Source organism: Stigmatopora argus, chromosome 23, assembly GCF_051989625.1.
Source record: "Stigmatopora argus isolate UIUO_Sarg chromosome 23, RoL_Sarg_1.0, whole genome shotgun sequence".
Lineage (NCBI taxonomy): Eukaryota > Metazoa > Chordata > Actinopteri > Syngnathiformes > Syngnathidae > Stigmatopora > Stigmatopora argus.
This window is the reverse complement of record NC_135409.1, coordinates 7,285,001-7,308,347: the sequence shown is the minus strand read 5'-3', so window position 1 is coordinate 7,308,347 and position 23,347 is coordinate 7,285,001. Positions and strand designations below refer to the sequence as shown.

The 23,347-nt window shown below is 39.9% G+C and overlaps 1 protein-coding gene across 2 annotated transcripts in view; it reads right to left on the bottom strand.

Moving 5' to 3' along the window:
* The window catches only part of tafa5a (TAFA chemokine like family member 5a), a 116,305-nt gene that overhangs the window by 25,340 nt on the left and 67,618 nt on the right, over positions 1-23,347 (bottom strand). For both annotated transcript variants that reach the window (XM_077593592.1, XM_077593593.1), the window contains exon 2: positions 15,977-16,126. In XM_077593592.1, the coding sequence (XP_077449718.1) occupies positions 15,977-16,126 (150 nt within the window). The remainder of the gene's footprint in view (positions 1-15,976; positions 16,127-23,347) is intronic.

Below are 23,347 nucleotides of genomic sequence, written 5' to 3'. Positions count from 1 at the left end.
CAAATATTTATATTGAGATGCGAGACAAATTTTGATATACGAGCAGACAGCAGACGCGAGATGCTGCTCATAAGAACATTATGGGCACTGTCTCTCTACCCTCAACTCCCTCGTGTAATGTCTCTGGTCGCAACTCCCTCTTTGTAATGTCTCTGGTCGCAACTCCCTCTTTGTAATGTCTCTGTGAGCACTGGGCGGAGCGTTGCATTTTTTCAGTGTTTTTTTTTCCCGTTAGTCAGTGCGAATGGTGTATATACTACTTCTCGTTGGCAAGTGGCCGTGCGTTATCCTATTGTGAGGACATTTGTGTGCATTATTTTGGGAATATTTTGAAGGGAATACAAACTCAAACAACCCTCGATATTGACTGAAAGTCAGTGTGGAGGCGGGGCAAAAAGAGCCAACCCGGGAGAAGAAAGGTATCAAAATGTCAAACAAAATTAGAATTAAGTTTAGTGTTAGGTTCGATTCAACTTATTTTTGAGTGTTTCTGCATCGTAATCCAAGTTCATTTCAATTTGTTTATGTTATTTTACGAGCGCGTTGCCGTGCAAAAAGTCTCCCACTCCTGTCCCCCCCCCCCTCTCTCTACCCTCTGCGAAGTCCGTCTAATTTTAGTTCTATTAAACACATTTTAGTAATATTAAACCACTAGTTATTTGATACTTTGTTAATAGATGGTGAATTAGAACAAATTAAACATTTTTTCCAATCCAATATCCTGTTTTTGGTGTTTTTTCAGAGGGTTGGAACGAATTAATTTGTTTTTAGTTCATTTCAATGGGAAACGTTCGTATGAGTTACGAGAAAATCGACATACAAGCTCAGTCCCGGAACGTATTAAGCTCGTATCTCGAGATACCACTGTACAGAATTATCTTAATGTGCATGTATTAAACAGTAGCTAATAGTCGCGTTCAAGTAAAGGCTTTAAAATTGTGCAATCAACCTGTCTAGTCACACCTAGTCTTTCCTGTTCCCCTTCAAGAATTTCAATGGCAGTCAATATTACTGATTCAGTTAAATCCGATCATATTCGAGCCACGACTTGAAACTCCCTTGAAATCGGTGCTATCCATCCTCCACAGATTTGAAATGATAGAGGCTGATATGCACGATATTGTTCATTATTAGCCACAGTTCTCCCAAGAACCTTCACTTTCACTTCACCTCTTCTGCATGAATTATCTCTATTTTACTACGAAACACCTGTCAAGTCCTCGGGGAACGGCATAATCTGTACGACAGACGATCCCGACACCTTTCAGGGAGAAAATTGGACAATGGGAAACTGCTATTTGCAACAACAGACACATTTAACTAGCCTTTGCCCTTTTAAAAGTACCCAGACATGAAAGTGCAAGTCCCCACCTGACAAAACCTCTGGCCTCACTTCAGCCAAACACTCACAGCTGATGCGAGTCTTTCCCTATCTTCCATCTATCAGCGCTGACGTGCCTTTTGTGCCCCCGTATCATTCTTGCCGGGTCCCATTACAACAAAAGGATCGGAAATACACTAAAGAAAGGGTGTCAAACTCAGGTTGGTTCGCGGGCCGCATTAACGTCAACGCCATTTCATGTGGGCCGGACCATTTTAGATCTAATATCTAGATTTTTTTATTTTATTTTTAAATTGGATTAAAAGAACTGGATCAAAAGCCCTATATGGTCTGTTTTTATAGATCTAAAGCAGGGGTGTCAGACTCGGGTTGGTTCGCGGGCCGCTTTAACGTCAACTTGATTTCACGTGGGCCGGACCATTTTAGATATCATATTTAGATTTTTTAAAATAAATGGATTAAAAGAAGAGAATATTCGTTTTTTTATAGAACTAAAACAATGTTTATTTTAGCTTTTTTAAAATATATTTTTAGATTTTACAAAATGATTTTTTAACTAAAAACACAGAAAAAATTGATTAAAAATTACAATTATGGATTTAAAAGGGGGAAAATCTGGAAATTTAATATACATCTATACTCTTCATTTTAATTTGATCCTAAAACAGAAAGTCGGCACTCATGATTTACTTTCTCGGGCCGCACAAAATGATGCGGCGGGCCAGATTTGGCCCCCGGGCCGCCACTTTGACACCTGTGGACTACAGTATTTCAAAGGTTTTCCTCAATCGACTGGAAACCCTTGAAGTGAATAGCCCGCAAATAGACACCTTAATGGTAGTAAACAGCTTTGCCATCGTGACATGTTGACACTGGCGTATCCAGTAAATAGCCACGCTCACCTCTAATAGTGTATTATTAATAGAGAAGGACACAAAGTTAATCTGATGAAGTGAAGTGGACAGTGAGCGAGCATACTGCATTAGCTCATGTGTGATTTATTTGCCCCGCCAGGTGAAGGAGACCCCATTTGTATTCATTTGCCTTTATTTTTATCCCAGATTCAATTGGCCTTCACGTGCTTGTCACTGCCATACTAATATTATTTTGGCAATGTGCTGCTTAGTAACACAAAAATTGCTCCCCGTGTGGCCGCTTACGGGCGTTTTATTTATTTATTTTTTTATGTCATTCATCTGATTTGATTCCGCTTTTTTACAGGCAGGTTAAAAGTCTCCCTGGATGCTGAGAAAGGTGGTAACGAGGTCTGTACTCCTATAGAATGAAGCGTGTAAATTTCAATGTGCACATACGTGCGTATTTTTATGAGCTTGCTGCACACTCAACAGATGTCTGCATTTTTATTTTTTTATTTTTTATTTTTTTAGGGCTGGGAAGGTGGGCCAACGTTACTACGAGCCAAGGGCAAAGATAACAGTGACCGCTGACATTATTTCAAAACTTACAGTATTCAAAAAGTCTCTGTGGTCGCAACTCCCTCTTTGTAATGTCTCTGCGAGCAATGGGCGGAGCATTAAATTTTTTGAGTGTTTTTTTTCCCGTTAGTCATTGCGAATGGCGAGGCGATCGCTAATACGAGTTATATTTAATACTCGTTGGCAAGTGGTCGTGCGTTATCCTATTGTGAGGACATTTGTGTGCATCATTTTCGGAATATTTTGAAGGTAAGAAAAAAGCAAACAACCCTCGATATTGATTGAAAGTCAGTGTGGAAAGTCAGTTCCTTTGGAATCCAATATTTTCTCCAAACACAACATTTCAGTATATAATACATTTGTAGGAGAAAGTAGCTGCTTTTGGTAAATAAATGTGTACAGTAATAAAAGGTTAAGAAAACATATACAAATGACAGACAATAGATGTCTTTTTTAAAAATATCGTACTACTTATTTCGTATTTTAACATTTGGGGGGTTAAAATCTTTTTCAGTGTTTTGCCATCAATAGGCATTCATTGTAAAGGATCCTATAAAAATGTTATATAACTTGTATTGACTTAAATGAGTGCTGTCTAATGGGTTGAAACACTGTCATAATAAAAGCAGAGTAAAATGCAAACATATCAATATTTCATCATGGTACTAAAATGTTGAATGCAACAGCAATATAGATGAAAAGTGAACTCTTGTGCTAAATTATGATTTAATTTGGATTGTTTGAACCCTTTCTATCAGAGTATGATAGACTATAGTAGAAAAAGAATTTGGTGAGTGTGTTTAGGCTGGAGGACTAGTTTCATCTGTATTGCATGATACATTTTACACTAAAGTAAAAGCCTTTGACTCCTTATAAAATGGGAAAATGGGAGTGCAATTAATATCCAGTAAGAGAGCAAAAGCAGATATTTCCCTAGATGACAAATGATTCCTTCTGAACATGTTCAGATAATGTTTCCAACAAGATGTGAGCATGTTTTTTAATGAACCCTATGCCAATAACCCCTCTTACGACTCTGCCCGCCATCCGTCCGCCTGAGTGCACCCAGCTGCGCAACAATTACAGGTGGGTTCGCAGGCGTGCGCAATAACCAGACGCATGCATTATTGAATGAAGTCGCGTCGAGACGGAATTGCTAAGCCAACCAATAAAGGCAAATTACCAAAGACAAAAAAACGTGGCTGCGCAACGGAGAGACAAAAAAATGGCATTGCGTTAATGGGCAACATCATTTCCCAGAATGGAGAGGTAGCGCAAGTTAGCGTCTACCCAGTAAAAGACAGAGCGGCCGCGTCTACGCGGGTAAAAAAGCAAGGCGGGACGAGATAGGACACAACATTGACTACCTAATTGTGCATTTCATCATTTCAGTCACATGCAGCTGTTGCTCTGCTTTCTTTAATGATAGGTGAAGAAAAATAACAGGCGCGCTTTATTTAGCGTGAGATGCAGGACGTACGGAACGATGGCGCTGACATGAAATTTAGCTCACGTGAGGCTAATGGCACGTTATCAGGCAATTTCTAGCAAATTAAACAGTGATTACTAACGGCTCTGTCTGGAAATATTATCAGGTATGCCATGGGAAATGATCTAATTGCAGGTAATGTGTCTGAAAAGCATTTTTTTGTTAACTAGAGACCCAAAATTTGTGACAAAGTCATATTCTTCAATTTAAAAGAATGTTACGTGTTCCAGGTGTTGCCATTAAAACGCTGAATTTGTTTGCAGAAATGTTGCACTCAAATATGAATTATCCCAAAAAATGTGGAATAAAAACTAGTCATGGACACATGAATTCCGAAAAAAAATATTGACAAGTAAGCTCGGCACATATTTTGATGTCAAAATATCGCAAAAGAAATGCTTTTTACAATTTAATATGCCACACGCAACTATTTTTGCTCGGTCATTTTCTGTTAGTAAAATTGAGCGGGATGTACGCCGTTGAAATTGCAAATATATATGTGTTACTTTGTTAATAAATGGCGATTAAAGAAATAAAAATGTTTTTCCAATCAAATATCCTGTTTTTGGTGTTTTTTCCGAGGGTTGTAACGAATGAATTTGTTTTTAGTTCATTTCAATGGGAAACGTTCGTTTGAGTTACGAGAAAATCGACATACGAGCTCAGTCCCAGAACGAATGAAGCTCATATCTCTAGGTACCATTGTAGTGACATTATGCAAGCCTTAAAACCGTTGGCACGTAATTAGTGTTTTTTTTATATATATATTTTTTTATCAGCAAACCAAGCCAATCAGTGGTGACTATAAAATTCTTCTCGTATCCTTCCTGGCCAGACGGCTCTCTCGGTCCCTCTCACTCTACTCATAAATCCGCCAGGTGATGAAGTGGACGCAGATGCTCGCTGACGCCACAAAATTGTTGATGTCGCGGGGCACGTTTCGGCCCACTTTAGTTTTATTCTCATTCACTCGACGCGTTACCGTATCAATTCTGCGTCAAAAAGACGTACAGATTGACTTCAAAATCGCTCAGGTCAAGATTAACCGAGTCGTATTTGTTTGCTAGATCCGACTCTCCGTGGCTTTTGAAAATAGCCATTAGGCTTTTGTGTTTAAGTATAGTCATTCCACCTTTTTTTTTTAAATCTCTCTCAAGGCCAACACACTAATCTTGAAGTGCAGGGATTTATCACCCTTTCTCTGTCTTTCATTGTACTTTTAGTGAAGAAAAAAAGAAAATAATATTTCTTTAAGAAAGAAAATAAAGAAAAAAGTCAAATACCAGAAGGCATTTGATTTCATGCAACTTTATACAGTAATTATTATTATATTTATATATATATATATGTGTATATACACACACATATATATGTATATATATGTATATATATATATATATATATGTATATATATATATATATGTATATGTATATGTGTATATATATACATATATAAATATATATATATATATATACATATATACATATATACATATACATTATATATATATGTGTGTGTGTGTGTATATATATGTATATAGTAGTGCCGTTCAATTAAAGGTTTTACGGTATTATGTATATGTATGTGTACGTGTATGTGTGGGTGTACGTGTGGGTGTATGTGCACGTGTGGGTGTGTGGGTATGTGGTTGTGTGGGTGTGTGGGTGTGTGGGTGTGTGTGTGGGTGTGTGGGTGTGTGGGTGTGTGGGTGTGTGGGTGTGTGGGTGAATGTGTGGGTGTGTGGGTGTGTGTGTATGTGTATGTGTGGGTGTGTGGGTGTGTGTATGTGTATGTGTATGTGTATGTGTATGTGTATGTGTATGTGTATGTGTATGTGTATATATATATATATATATATCATCTCGTCTCATTTTCTGAACCGCTTTATCCTCATTAGGGTTGCCCTGTATCGGTGGCCATATATATATATATATATATATATATATATATATATATATATAAAAATATATATATATATATATATATATATATATATATATATATATTTATATATATATATATATATTTTTTGTTTTGTTTTTGTTTTTGTTTTGTTTTTGTGATGTACCAAGCCTGTGAGGCTGAAGAGCTACCTGCTTCCCAGAAGTCCCCTCTCTAGCAGTTGGCTGTTTGATGGGCCGTGCTCTCTACCTCGCTGGTTTAATTGGAAGCCAACACTCCCCCGCTGCGGGCACACATACGAGGTGCCCCGTCTGACCGCTCACCCTGCCACAGGCCGTAAACAATTAATAATTACCGTCACAAAGTCATCTCAGAGCTGTGGCCGCGATTTAAGGATCTTTTGCTGCTAGCTATCTCTCTTATTTCTTTTCCTCTCTTTGAAATGTCGCTACAATAAAGATAGCAACAGTGCACGATAACCGCAAAAGAGTTAATTATAGTCGTCTTAAATAGATCGTGCGATGTAGCTGACAATAGTCCCCTAGGCCAAAAAAATGTCGACACATTAGGCCTGCACAATAAATTGTTTGAACATCGCCATTGCGCGTCTCATTATTTCGTACGTTTACGATTGATTGTCATAACTGAGCGGATGAATAGCGACGCATTTGAAGCCGTTAAATTTGATGCATCACATAAATGGGAATATTTAGGATGTCCAATCTGCCGTAGCGGTTAAATGTTTCATTCAGCCTGCCATGTTTTATGTAGGTATTAAGCCACTTAAGATAATGTTATATAAGATGAGCTTCAAGCTCCTAGAGGAAATGAAATATAGTTATAGCGGGCGAGTTAATGTTTTTTTTTTGGTAAACTCAACTCAGTCATTTTAAATGGACATTTTATGACAAAAATGTTGATATGATTTACAAAGTGGTAGACAGACCGAAAGACAAAAAGCTGGCCGAGTAAAGAGCAGATATAAAGAATATATGTGATGTTATTATCACTTTAAATGGTCGTGCTTTTCGGGTCTAAATATGTGTTGCTTGAAGGCTTCATTATAAATATTAGACAATCTAATCTTATTTTTACACTGTTTTGGATTGAGCGAGGAGCAAAGCAGAAGTCTCGACCCAATTTGGGGAAGATGTGAGAGTAAGAAGTGCAAATAAAGTAGATTTATTTGCAAAAATATAAACGCAAACAGAGCACGAGGAGAAAACTAAATCCTTAATTGCAAATGAAAAAATGAAAGAAGCAGGGACCTCAGTATACAGTGCTACCTCGACATAGGAGTGGCCCGACATACGAGAAATTCGAGATACGAGTAAAATTTCGGGGAAATATTTATCTTGAGATATAAGACTAATTTTGATATACGAGCAGACAGGGGACGCGAGATGCTGCTCATAAGAACATCATGGCTACTGGTTCTCTCCCTGCAACTAACTTGTGTAATGTCTCTCTCGTCGCAACTCCCTCTTTGTAATGTCTCTGCGAGCACTGGGCGGAGCGTTGTATTTTTTCAGTGTTTCTTTTCCCGTTAGTCAGTGCAAATGGCGTATATACTACTTCTCGTTGGCAAGTGGTCGTGCCTTATCCTATTGTAAGGACATTTGTGTGCATCATTTTCTGAATATTTTGAAGGAATACAAAATCAAACAACCCTCGATAGGTTGTATCAGAAAATCAGTGTGGAGGCGGGGCAAATAGAGCCAACCAGGGAGAAGAAAGGTATTAAAATGTTAAACAAAATTAGAATTAAGTTTAGCGTAAAGTTAGATTAAACTTATTTTTGAGTGTGTCTGCATCGTATTCCAAGTTCATTTAAATTTGTTTATGTTATATTGCCGTGCAAAAAGCCCCCCCCCTCTCTGTCCGTCTCTCTCTCCCCCCTTCGAAATCCGTATAATTTTAGTACTATTAAACACATTTTATTACTATTAAACCACTAGTTATTTGTTACTTTGTCAATAGATGGTGAATTAGAACAAATCAAACATTTTTTTCCAATCCAATATCCTGTTTTTGGTGTTTTTACAGAGGGTTGGAACGAATGCATTTGTTTTTCGTTCATTTCAATGGGAAACGTTCGTTTGAGTTACGAGAAAATCGACATACGATCTCAGTCACGGAACAAATTAAGCTTGTATCTCGAGGTACCACTATACACAGTGTGAATACACTTATTGAAACCTAGAAACCACGCGAGTGGCTGGGTGAAGATTAGCGAGTGAATACTAAAACTAGTCGACCAACATGTGGGCCTCAGTGGAAAAACTTTGCCTTATCGTTTATCCAGTCATCATTTCATTAGTTCTAACCCGCGGCATGCTGATTCCTCATCTCATAGCATCCAGAAGTCAATTTGAATCACCTTACATACATAAAAATGTTTCCCCTTCTGGCTAACACAGAGCTGCAATATGTGAAAAGACAGCTTGTCATCCGGCAATTCCATATTTAAACGTTGGCCCCTGTCAGCATGAGAGCGACGCCCCCGCGTAAACTCAAATGGACTTTCATCGCCACTCGACGACGGAAGCCGAGATGAAGCTAGCCAATCGTCTGTTGTGTCGCGCTCTCCGCAATGAAATTACGGCGTGCAAAGTCTTGACTCGCTCACTCGTTCGTCACATAGTCATCACTCGGATGCAACACATTTGCAGTCCATCTGGTATCTGATCATCCTCATCATGAGGAGATGATCTCTCGCTTCTTCTTCCTTTCCTGTGCAGAAATAATTCGATGCGGTCATATTTTCCGGATTTGGCCGCCATTGACCTTTGCACGGCAACGCTATCGTAACATAACATAAACAAATTTAAATGAACTTGGATTACGATGCAGACACACTCAAAAATAAGTTTAATCGAACCTAACAATAAACTTAATTCTAATTTTGATACCTTTCTTCTCCCGGGTTGGCTCTTTTTGCCCCGCCTCTACATTGACTTTCAGATGCAACCTATCGAGGGTTGTTTAAGTTTGTATTCCTTTCAAAATATTCCTAGAATGATGCACACAAATGTCCTGAAAATAGGATAACGCACGACCACGTGCCAGCGAGAAGTATTACCGTATTTTCACGACTATAAGGCGCACTTAAAAGTCTTAAATTTTCTCCAAAATAGCCAGGGCGCCTTATAATCCAGTGCGCATTATATATGGACCAATACTAAAATTGTTATCATGATAAAATAAAATAAATCAGTCGATAGGGTACACCATCCTCTACAGCTCTCACAACTACGGCAAGCACCACCTGACTCTACTATTTTCCCGTAGAAAAAGTACTGCACAGTGACTGCTGGGATATATAGTTCTTTTGTCAATACACCCAATGGATTGTGGCCTGTATACATCGACATCAACACAGCATGACGAAGCATGGAAAGCACCGTTGGAAAAGTTATGCTAGATACCAGCTAGCTACTATTTGCGAATGGATTGTGGCCGCCTGGACGAACGTATAAAACTCAGCGTTTTCGATGACTCATTTGGACAATTGTTCAATTCGGAAACAGAAAATAAGGACTTTGATGGATTTGTGGGTGATGACGACGTGAGTACATTGTAAAATGGCTAAATAAAGTACAACCAAACTCAGTTTTGCTTCCGTTGCCTTTTTGAAAACGTGTTTTTAGCGTGTGGGTGTAGCTAGTATGTTTAAGCTGGTGTATGTTTTGCCATGCCTGGCTGCGTCTATAAAAACGGTGCGTCCTTTATGTGTGTAAAATACAGAAATAGCACTTGTTACTGACACTGAGGCTAAAAATATGATGCGCCGTATAGTCGTGAAAATACGGTATATACGCCATTCGCACTGACTATCGGGAAAAAAAAAACACTGAAAAAATGCAACGCACCGCCCAGTGCTCGCAGAGACATTACAAAGAGGGAGTTGCAACCAGAGACATTACACGAGGGAGTTGCGGGCAGAGAGACAGTGGCCGTGATGTTCTTATGAGCAGCATCTCGCGTCCGCTGTCTGCTCGTATATCAAAATTTGTCTCGTATCTCACAATAAATATTTCCCCGAAATTTTACTCTTATCTCGAATAACTCGTATGTCGGGCCACTTGTATGTCGAGGTACCACTGTAATTTGAATACAGTGTCAGCATTGTTCAATTCTTCAAATTGCGCACAGGTTAACAACAAGCGAGCGTGAAATATGAATTGCTCATTACAGAATCCAGCGGGGAGTAATCGACAGAAAAAAGTCACAATAAGCGACGCTGCATTATTTCTATGCTAATGCGCACCATGCGGCATCTCAGCCTATGGGGGAAAACAAGCACCCTTTTGTGTTATATTTCAATGCTTTTCTCAATCCAAAACATAAACCGTCTCCGTGTTTCTTTTGGCGGCTCTGTAAACCAACAACAATAACAAAAAAAACTATTTTCATCACAGCCACTCTACAGGGAGTGAGAGAGACAGCTCTGCATTCATATTAGCACAATGCAAACAAATAGAGAAGGCAATACAGACACATTTGGGAGTCAGGTTTGTTCTCGCATTCACTCTCATAGCTGCGTCAAAACTCTGGTGCAAGCTAAGTTAATAATACATTTCTAACAGCAAGAGTACAAAAAATGGCTTTTCCTGTAACATTCTGTTTATCTCAGATTGGCAGTCTAATAAGCGTTTTTAAAAAATGTGTTCTTCATCAATATTCACTATTTCAGATGCAGCTGAAAATAAGACTTTAATAAGACCCTTTGAGGCAGGGGTGTCAGACTCGGGTTGGTTCGCGAGCCGCATTAACGTCAATTGAAAAAACACCAAAAACAGGATATTGGATTGGAATAAATGTTTGATTTGTTCTAATTTGCCATCTATTCACAAAGTAACACATAACTAGTGGTATAATATTACTAAAATGTGTTTAATATAGTACTAAAATTATACAGATTTTGAAGGGGGAGAAAGAGAGAGAGAGACGGACAGAGAGGGGGGCTTTTTGCACGGCAACGCGCTAGTAACCTAACATAAACAAATTTAAATGAACTTGGATTACGATTACTCAAAAATAAGTTTAATCAAACCAAACACTAAACTTAATTCTAATCTAGTTTGACATTTTAATACCTTTCTTCTCCCGGGTTGGCTCTTTTTGCCCCGCCTCCACACTGACTTTCAGTCAATATCGAGGGTTGTTTGAGTTTGTATTCCCTTCAAAATATTCCCAAAATAATGCATACAAATGTCCTCACAATAGGATAACGCACGACCACTTGCCAACGAGAAGTAGTACATACGCCATTCGCAATGACTAACGGGAAAAAAAACCACTGAAAAAACGCAACGCTACGCCCAGTGCTCGCAGAGACATTACAAAGAGGGAGTTGCGGGGAGAGACATTACACGAGGGAGTTGCGGGGAGAGAGACATAGCCCATGATGTTCTTATGAGCAGCATCTGTCTGCTCGTATATCAAAATTTGTTTCGTACCTCAAGATAAATATTTGCCCGAAATTTTACTCGTATCTCGAATTACTCATATGTCGGGACACTCGTATGTCGAGGTACCACTGCAGTGTGATATTTGCGAGTGTTTGAAGCATCTGGCAAAATGTCCCACAGAGTATAAAAGATGTTTTTACTCTCCACATTCTTAAATCATGGATTTTCTGCCTGAAATGGACATACTTTCTTCCTAATGTCATAATCTTACCTCTGCTTTATGCTTGTTTTATTATCTACTTCTACAGCAAACGGCATCTTCATTTCCACGCTAAATGACAGACGCAATCACAGTTGCGCACGCTACGGCATGCTGATATAATGAGAGAGATTGCTTCATTTTAAAACATATTGGTGGCAAATTGACGGCGGGTGGAAAGCTGTTTTTGCTCGATGATTAATTACAAAGATGGAAAGAAAAGCAGGCGGGGATTAAACCAAATCATGCACGCTAACACCAGAAAGCAATCGAGCGTGCATTTCAAAGAGGAAAATGCAATCATACTGCAAATGAAAGATTATCTAATTCCTCTTGGTTGGATGTAAAAGCAACCTGGAATTATAAATGGAAGATTTGCAAGAAGGCAAAATATTGAGGAGGTACACAAGGGCTGACACGTGTTTACATGTGAAGGGAAATCAGGGATTACACATTCACCACCACACCATCGTTTTCACCTACGGAGGATAGTTTCATGGTAATGGCTAGTTTGCTAACGGGGTGCGAGAACTGACATGAAATTCTTCCCCTACACATTGGAGCGAAAATCTTTGAACCAAAACACTGTATCAATAATAGATTAAATTCCTTCTGAATATGAAGGCACTTTGGAATGATCCAATCTTATAGCATGATGGGGGCTGTTTGAAAAATGTCCTACTGTCCTGATTTAAACAACAGCGACTGCCAACAATTACGATTGAAACACAAAGCAATACGAATGCACACCTGTTGCTACTCATACAACATTTGATAAAAAAAACATTTTGCTTACTCAAATCCCGGGAGAATGGATGCTAGCTTTATTTGTGAAGCCGACACATTGCTGCTAGGTGAAGAGTGTCAGAATATTGAGTTTGATTTATTTAATAAGGAACAGCACATATTAACATATACAGTGGTACCTCGAGATACGTGCTTAATGCGTTCCGGGACTGAGCTCGTATGTCGATTTTCTTGTAACTCAAACGAACGTTTCCCATAAAAATGAACTAAAAACAAGTTAATTCGATCCAACCCTCTGAAAAAACACCTAAAACAGGATATTGGATTGGAAAAACATTTTTATTTGTTCTAATTTGCCATCTATTAACAAAGTAACAAATAACTAGTGGTTTAATATAACTAAAATGTGTTTAATAAAACTAAAATTAGACAGATTTTGCGGAGGGTAGAGAGAGACGGACAGAAAGAGGGGCACTTTTTGCATGGCAACGCGCTCGTAACATAACATGAACTTGGATTACGATGCAGACACTCTCAAAAATAAGTTTAATCAAACCTAACACTGAACTTAATTCTAATTTTGTTTGACATTTTAATACTTTTCTTCTCCGAAGCGAGGTATCCATAACGGCAGAATGCCAAATTACGAGTCCGTAACCATCACTTATTTAGGTCTTTTGCCGAGAAAACGCACCTTATGGAGAAGCACTACCAAATTTGTCATGTGCAGTTTCTGGGTGTGATGACAAGTAGGCTTTTGTTGTTGATGATGACGACAGGGCCAATGTCCAATTATTATTATTATTACAAGTTAGTTGCGGGGAGAGAGACAGTGGCCATGATGTTCTTATGAGCAGCATCTCGCGTCCGCTATCTGCTCGTATATCAAAATTTGTCTCGTATCTCAAGGTAAATATCTGCTCAAAATTTTACTTGCATCTCAAATTCCTCGTATGTCGGAGCACTCATATGTCGAGGTACCACTGTATATTTATTCATGTTAATGAACATATATATTTTAATATGTAACATTGTAGCAGAGGGCTATTTCCATCTTTGGTCAACTTGTGTAGGTTGAAGATAAACGATGACACATACTAGACACGCACACAGTTGCACAGTTTTAGATCGCAATTTTGTTCAAGATTCTGTTACACGGAAAGCGTAAGGAGCCTGTCTATGCATGGCAGTTATGGATTCTCCTGAAATGACCGGTGCGTCGCTACATGAAGGACATAGACTAGAGGTGTTTGCAAAGGCAGACCTCAAGGACTCCAGTGGATTAGAACTGATTGAATTCCAATTTGCGCCGTTTAGGTTTGTCGGTGCCAGCAGTCGTTCTCTGTCTCACTTTCCAATTCCGAACAAATGAGAGTGCCCTTGCAAAGATAGGCATATTTGCATGGCAATAATATCAAGCTCTGGGATTTTGAAATATGGACCGTAATCAAGTTTTTCTTTCGATAGGAGGCAATATAATGTAGCGGAAAATGGGAAATCATAACCATCGTCACAAAATATGCACACAAAGTTGCAATTTAGGCATCCGCTTTTATGGTGTAGCTATTCTTGACAAATGGTTTTATCAATACAAGGAAGTAGAATGGAAAAAGATGAATCCATCAGTGGGGAGAATTGGCAAAACAACAAGGAAAGATAAAGTTCCACTAGGTGCGATGCCCAAAAAATAAATAGAGATCTGTCGGCTAGGTTTGGATGAATGTTGCTTTGACTTCCATTTAAAATGAAAAAGTAAGGAATGGGTGAAACACTCTTAAAACTACAAAGCAAAATCAAGCGAGGTTTATATTAATCACCCTTTACAGAATTTGGCTTGGACTAACACATTCTTCTTTTAAACTCAACTGCACTACTTTTAGCCTTGTAATGATATCCCCTATCTCATAAGTATTGTACTTCAATTGTAAATTTAGAAGTAGAGTTGTTTTAATACCCTAAGTTGGGGTTTGTTATGTCTCAAGTGCTCAGCTGCCCTTTCATGGAATTGAACCGATATTTTATGCTCCAAACAGCATTTTCCGTTTTTCATCAGTTAAATGTGTTGAAATTTCCAATCCTTTGAACACTTTTCATATCGTCATGTGGTTGTGTGCTGTGATGTTTTTCTGATTCTAAAATATGTCCCCTGGGTCAATAAAAGCGGAGTAACAGTGCCTTTAAAGCATCACAGCGACATAAAAGTGAGAGTCAAAAGGGAAGCGTGTCCACTGTGTTGGAATGAAACAAGCAACAACACAACTCTTGTCACCATGCCATGAAAGATAACCCATCTGGTAGCCCACAGCAACATTTTTGGAAGCAAAAAAAACTTCAAATGTGATTTAGTACAGTGGTACATGGACATATGAGTGGCCCGACATACGAGCAATTCGAGATACGAGTAAAATTTCCGGTAAATATTTATATTGACATCCGAGACAGATTTTGATATACGAGCAGACAGTGGACGCGAGAGGCTGTTCATAAGAACATCATGGCCACTCTTTCTCTCCCCGCAACTCCCTCGTGTAATGTCTCTCTGATCGCAACTCCCTCTTTGTAATGTCTCTGCGAGCCTTGGGCAGAGCTTTGCATTTTTTTCAGTGTTTGTGGTCGTGCGTTATCCTATTGTGAGGTCATTTGTGTGCATTTTGGGAATATTTTGAAGGGAATACAAACTCAACCAACCCTCGATATTGACTGAAAGTCAGTGTGGAGGCGGGGCAACAAGAGCCAACCCGGGAGAAGAAAGTTATCAAAATGTCAAACAAAATTCGAATTAAGTTTAGTGTTAGGTTTGATTAAACTTATTTTTGAGTGTCTGCATCGTAATCCAAGTCAATTTAATTTTGTTTATTTTATGTTACGAGCGTGTTGCCCTGCAAAAAGCGCCCCCCTCTCTTTGTCCGTCTCTCTCTTTCCCCCCTTCGAAATCCGTATAATTTTAGTACTATTAAACACATTTTAGTAATAGTAGTAACAGTAGTTATGTGTTACTTTGTTAATAGATGGCGAATTAGAACAAATAATGTTTTTCCAATCCAATATCCTGTTTTGGGTGTTTTTTCAGAGGATTGGAACGAATTAATTTGTTTTTAGTTCATTTCAATGGGAAACCTTCGTCTGAGTTACGAGAAAATCGACATACGAGCTCAGTCCCGGAAGGAATGAAGCTCGCATCTCTAGGTACCACTGTACGGGCTTCAAATGTATTCTAAAGATGGATCCAAAAGATAGCCCCTTCCAAATGAAGCTGATCGACCCTCCACCTTAGGACTGACAACATGACTCAAGGTTTGGTCATAGCTGCGTGCACGTAAACTGTTTGTGTGTACACCTAAGGACAAAGACGTTTGTGTGTGCGCAGTTTTCACTTAAAGCCTTACCGTCCACACATGCGGGTCTGGCTCTCGTGGTTCCCGCGATCTGGCCCTTCTTGCAGGCGCAGCGGGCCGTCTGCCTGGCGATGGTCCGCCGTGGTTGGCTGCTGTCCCTGTCCAGCGTCACAATTTCACATGTCCCCGCTGCCAGCTGGCCTGCGAATGACAATACACGGCAGGGAGCGAGGTCAGACACACGGAAGTGAACAAGGAGCGATATCCTGCAATCTGCTTGGCGTCGATCCCGTGACACGTTCTGTCACGTCACCGCGACTAGCCTGACGTTCAGCACGTTAGGGGTTAATCCAGGGGTGTCAGACTCGGGTTGGTTCGCGGGCCGCTTTAACGTCAACCGTATTTCACGTTTGCCGGACCATTTTAGATATAATATTTATATATTTTTTACAATAAATTGATTGAAAGAACTGGATTAAAAGCCCTGAATATTCAGTCTTTTATAGATCTAAAACAATGTGTATTTTAGCTTTTTTTAAAATATATTTTTGATTTTACAAAATGATTTTTGGACTAAAAACACAGAAAAAAATTGATTAAAAATTCACAATTATTGATTTAAAAGGGGGAAAATCAGGAAATTTAATATACATCTATACTCTTCATTTTAATTTGATCCTAAAACAGAAAGTCGGCACTCATGATTTACTTTCCTGGGCCACACAAAATAATAATCGGACATCGGACATAGGCCCTGTCGTCAGTCCCGGAACGAATGAAGCTCGTATCTCGAGGTACCACTGTACAGTTTTATTTTTGGGCTGGCAGTGGAAAAAATAGGGCATAAGGTGATCAAATCAGCAGCATCTCTCTGAAGGTAAATTAGCCATTACACATGAAGGAAAGGCATGAATAATTATGAACTTTGTAATTGCATTGTAGCCCCCCTATCGTACGCGCACACACGTGCACACGCTCCATGAATTCAATCAGGTGACCTTTGGTTCTGTAGCCGAGCCCTGGCTGCTCACAAATTAACCTTTGTCTGTGTACGGGAGCCCTAAGGCACCATGCTGGAGAGGCTTATCAGGACCTAATTGTGATTGGCAAGAGGACGGAAGTTGTGATTAAATCTGGACTTGAGTCACCGACACTCGGCTGCTTGGCTTAATGAACTGAGCTGCGAGGGGTCACACCTGGGGTAATGAGGATCCATCAGGATTCATGCCCACGGAGGAAACGGCGCCGCCGACCGTGACTGTTTCCGGGAAGCACACGAGTGTCTGTGCGCAAAGCGGAAAGTTTCTCAAATGAGATTTTCCTCGCTACTTGTAATATAGGAATTGAAGTCATAAAAATGCATGACTTTTTTTGTCTGCCGTTCTTCTTGTCACGATTTAACTGGGGTGGGGGCCGTGGCGGAGTTGGTCGCTCATGTTATGGGGTGAGGGGTTTGATTCCAGGCCCTTGGGCAAGGCACTGAGCCTTAATTTGCCCTAGATGGGTTGGGAACAATGTTCCCTCTAAGCTGCGCGCGTGCGCAATTGCGCACTACTCTCGTCTTCCCTGCGCACAGCAAATCATATGGAGCGCACAAAATAAAATCCCATTTTATATATATATATATATATTTAGCTGTGATGCTGACGCGTGAACCACTCATCCGCCGGGTCGCCCATTCATAGATATTAATCATTACATTTTATTATTACTAAATCATTTATGTGTAGTAGACATACACCTGCTTATGGCAGGTGTGATACTGGTGTGTGCCCATAGCGAGCAATGTTGATGTTGCTCACACCGGTACTCAGTGTCCTCAGGGAGGTTGTCTTTCTGCTCAGACAAACAAAAAAATAGAGGGAACATTGGTTGGGAACATGGAGTGCTTCCCGTTAAATGTTATGTACCTCTACATACGAGCAGCTCTACCTACGAGATGAACATTGTTTTAGATCTATAAAAACTGAATATTCAGGGCTTTTAATCCAGTTCTTTTAATCCTTTTATTAAAAAAATATCTAAATATTATATCTAAAATGGTCCGGCCCACGTGAAATCAAGTTGACGTTAAAGCGGCCCGCGAACCAACCCGAGTCTGACACCCTTGTGCTAAGGCACATGTGTCAAAGTGGTGGCCTGGGGGCCAAATCTGGCCCACCGCATCATTTTGTGTGGCCCGAGAAAGTAAATCATGAGTGCTGACTTTCTGTTTTAGGATCAAATTAAAATGAAGAGTATAGATGTATATGAAATGTTCTAATTTTCCCCCTTTTAAATAAATAATTGTAATTTTTTAATCAATTTTTTCTGTGTTTTTAGTTCAAAAATCATTTTGTAAAGTCTAAAAATATATTTAAAAAAGCTAAAATAAACATTGTTTTAGAGCTATAAAAACTGAATATTCAGGTCTTATAATCCAGTTCTTTTAATCCAGTTACAAAAAAACCCTAAATATTATATCTAAAATGGTCCGGCCCACGTGAAATCAAGTTGACGTTAAAGCGGCCCGCGAACCAAGTCTGACACCCTTGTACTAGACTATTGACATGGTGCCTCATTTACTCGTAGGTTGTTTTTGAAGATTTAAGGCACCGTGATAAGACAGAGTTACCTCATTGCAAAGTGAAATAAAAATGTACGTGTCCCGGTCAAAATGTTTGTTGTTCATTGTGTGTGGCAGCGAGCGCAGTCTATAAATACGACTACACACGAAGAAGGCGAGAGTTGCGAGGAATATGCAGATCTCCATCGCGACTGAACACCAGATCACTTTGTTCAATAATGCATGTCAACAAAACAAATGTATCATGTCTTGGGAGATCAAGACGCCATCTCCACCTTCATGCCATCCTGTTAACTTCCCCCTCCTCCTCCTCGTCCTCCTCGTCCTGCTCCTCCTCTGTCTTTTCACACTGATGGCGGATAATGACTTGTCATTTAAGCCCCGTGTGGATGGATGGATGGAAATGTTTTCGGGTGTCTCACTTCCCGCGAACCAAGCCCACCCGGCATTAACGCTCATCACTGCCTCCCACCCGCCATCCACGCCACTTCCCTCTCCCTTTCGCATCTCATTTGTAGACACGCAACATACTGTTTGGATGTCTTGTGCGCCCGCATTGGCGACGACGCGTCAAGCTCAAAGCCCGCGGTGACATCTGAAGTCGTGGCGCCTCTGTTGTTCGTCTTTCTCGAGTCGTAGGAGCTCATTATTCACCCACGTCTCATCAACGAGGGGCCTAGCGCCCGCGCTGCCTCGGCTCCCGCTGTCAACAAAGCTAAATTAATATCCTCTTAATGCTGCATTGCACTGTGTCCTCTGCGAGTGCTCCTATAAGGGAATCATCTTAGGGCCAGTGAGGGCCTGTATATAGGCTTTACTCTTTTGAAAGAGTCTTAGTTGCTTGGCGAGATTTGATTTTTAAGAGGCAAACGCATCGTCACATGCCGTGACGTGTGAATGTCGCTCCTATTCGGCCATGAATCAAAGTAATGATGAAATCTTAAGCTGTTGGTGGCCCTGGGTGGAAAGATTTAAGGATGGCTCGAGACATTGTGGCTTGTGAGACGTGATTTCTTACATAGAAAACAAGCAAGAACAAACAAAAAAGTGACTTTGTATTTATATTCACAGCATTCAAAGTCTTGAAATGAGTTCGTCCCACGTATATGTCCATTTTTTTTACTAATTGGAAGGCTGTCCTGCTACGTCTATGACTGTTGGGGGTGACTAATGAGTTCAAAAGATAAAAAAATCAAATACAGTGGTACCTCGAAATACGAGCTTAATTCGTTCCGGGACTGAGCTCGTATGTCGGTTTTCTCGTAACTCGAATGAACGCTTCCCATTGAAATGAACTAAAAACAAATGAATTCGTTCCAACCCTCTGAAAAAACACCAAAAACAGGTTATTGGATTGGAAAAAATATTTGATTTCTTCTAATTTGCCATCTATTAACAAAGTAACAAAAAACTAGCACGGCAACGCTCTCGTAACATAACATAAACAAATTTAAATGAACTTAGATTACGATGCAGACACTCAAAAATAAGTTAATTCTAATTTTGTCATGAAGTTCTATACCTTTCTTCTCCCGGGTTGGCTCTATTTGCCCCGCCTCCACCCTGATTTTTACTATTGAGGGTTGTTTGCTTTTGTATTGCATTTGACAACTCTCACATTTAGTTTCTATACAACAATCTTTACCATTGTATTTTAGCATTAAGCTCAATTTTGTCAGGCGCATGTTAAACTAGATTGACAGTTTATCTCACTTGGAGTGTAACAACCTGCTTGAAACCAAACATTGGACTGTTTTTACTTAAAGGATTGTTCATATTTAAATACGGTCAGCCTTTGATCTCGATCATAAAATCTCTAGCGTGAGGGCCCACTATTGATTTGACTCACATAAATGCAATTAAAAGTCCTCTTCTACAAATTTCCAGCAATGCCTGAGAGAACTGCAGTGCACAATCAAAGTTTTTAAGAGGTTTCTACTCAGGTGAGATACAATGTGATAACTTCAGTGCGCCCTTGTCCCCATTCACCAATAAAACCACTGTTGGGAAAATCGATCCCTGACGTCACAGTTGTCAAAGTGGTGGCCCGGGGGCCAAATCTGGCCCGCCACATCATTTTGTGTGGCCCGGGAAAGTAAATCATGAGTGCCGACTTTCTGTTTTAGGATCAAATTAAAATGAAGAGTATAGATGTATATTAAATTTCCTGATTTCCCCCCTTTTAAATAAATACTTGTCATTTTTAATCCATTTTTTCTGTGTTTTTAGTTAAAAAATCATTTTGTAAAATCTAAAAATATATTTAAAAAAAGCTAAAATAAACATTGTTTTAGATCTATAAAAAACTGAATATTCAGGGTTTATAATCCAGTTCTTTTAATCCAGTTATAAAAAAAAAAAAATCGAAATATTATATCTAAAATGGTCCGGCCCACATGAAATCGAGTTGACGTTAATGCGGCCCGCGAACCAACCCGAGTCTGACACCCTTGCCTTACGTTATCACCAAACGTTTCCCAGCAGAGTTAAAACCGCGGCCGCGTCGTATGTTAAACACCACCAAGGAAATGATCGCATCGTTTTTCCACGAAGTAGACAAAGCTGTTTATACCAGGTGCAACAGTAACAAAGTTTAATCCCGACCTGAACTGTGGCAAGGGTGTAAAATTGGCATGAATTGCCAGAAAAGAATCCAAAGCTGATAGCAGACCCGCTATGATTTATCATCAGCCTTATCAGTATCAGTTTGTCGAGCAGTTGTCAGCTTGGCTGGCCAAATGGCTGATTAAAATGTATGTGTGGCCGCCCTAGAGTGAAATGAACGCGGTGGCGGCGGCAACCGAAGATGGATTCATGTGGCAGTGCGCGTGGCGTAATACAACGCAACGTTATTGACATCCCCCTATGCCTTATTATTTTGCCTGCCGCTCCTCAGCACATTACAATTGCTCTGTCAGAGGCCGGCCTTTTTGACAAATGGCTCATGCGATGACAAAGCATTTGTTTTCAAATGCGTTGGCTCAAAGTTCTCGGCACGTGTCACCTCAGGACACTTGCGCCTTCATTTAAAAAACAAAAACCGGTCTTGAGAGATCCCAAAAGAGTGGACAACAAAGGTTTTGCCGCGCTCAGTCAAGTGCTGTGGTACCTCGACATACGAGCAATTCGAGATACGAGTCAAATTTCGGGAAAATATTTATCTTGAGATACAAGACAGATTTTGATAAACGAGCAGACAGCGGACGCGAGATGCTGCTCATAAGAACATCATGGACACTGTCTTTCTGGTCGCAACTCTCGTGTAATGTCTCTGGTCGCAACTCCATCTTTGTAATGTCTCTGCGAGCACTGGGCAGAGAATTGCATTTTTTCAGTGTTTTTTTTCCCATTAGTCAGTGCGAATGGCGTATATACTACTTTTTGTTGGCAGGTGGTCATGCGTTATCTTATTGTGAGGACATTTGTGTGCATCATTATGGGAATATTTTGAAGGGAATACAAAAGCAAACAAACCTTGATAGGTTGCATCTGGAAGTCAGGGTTGAGGCGGGGCAAAAAGAGCCAACCCGGGAGAAGAAAGGTATCAAAATGTCAAACAAAATTAGAATTAAATTTAGTGTTAGGTTTGATTAAACTTATTTTTAAGTGTGTCTGCATCGTAATCCAAGTTCATTTAAATTTATTTATGTTATATTACGATTAACCGGTGCAAAAAGTCTCCCCCGCTTTTCCCCCCTCTCTGTCCCTCTCTTTCTACCCTCCGTGAAATCCATCTAATTTTAGTTAGTCTATTAAACACATTTTAGTATACTATTAAACCACTAGTTATTAAATACTTTGTTAATAGATGGCGAATTAGAACAAATAAAACATTTTGTCCAATCCAATATCCTGTTTCCGGTGTTTTTACAGAGGGTTGGAACGAATTAATTTGTTTTTAATTCATTTCAATGGGAAACGTTCATTTGAGTGACGACAAAATCGACATACGAGCTCAGTCCCGGAACGAATTAAGCTTGTATCTCGAGGTACCACTGTATTACTTTTTTTTTTAACTAGTGAGGACACAAGACCGTCTTCCCGACCACAATCTTATTGCCACAAGCAATGCGATTTTAAGGCACAGTCAATGGAAGCCTGCCAATGTCTGCCAACATTCTAAAATCTTTCATTTGGCTCCTTCCATCTCTGAACTGGCTTTTCGAGAGCATTGCACATTCCTTTTTTGGTACGGCGAACGCATAACGTCAACGCGGGACTAACGCAGCATTGGATGTAAATAAAATAAAAAAATCCAAAATGGATTTACGGCATCAGAGCCAGACGCTCCTCGCTCATTTTTGAGCAGCTGCGGCGTGCAGGAGTGATGCAGCATCTTGGCTTGGGCTCATGCCTCACGTTTACACGCTCATACTGTGCTCCTCCCCCAGCACAACAGATGCCAACTACATCAAGCTGTCATGTAATGTTTTTGGGTTAAGTGGAGATTATTTGGGGAAGACATTTTGTTCGTGGGCCTTTTGACAGGAAGATGTCTGTTTACAGATGTCCATATGTTTGAATTTTCATCCGGTCATGAGTGCACACAAGCTGTGGCTAAATATTTAACTGCTTAGGTAGTGTGTGTGCAAAAATGTCTTGTACGGTGGTAGATGCCGCTGCAAAAAAAAAAAGCAAACCTATCTCAAAGCGCTTGGACTTTACACGTACGTTCATTTTTTTCCCCTCCGAAGCTAATCAATTGACTGAAAAGCCATCATAAAGCCGGCCTTGAAATGATTAATACCCTGAAATTTCTGGAGACAATTCTCACGGGGGGTGCGCTCTAATCACAAGGGGAGGGGTCTATTTATTTGGAGTGAGGAAAGCTTGTCTGAGCACTCCTCTTTGCCTTG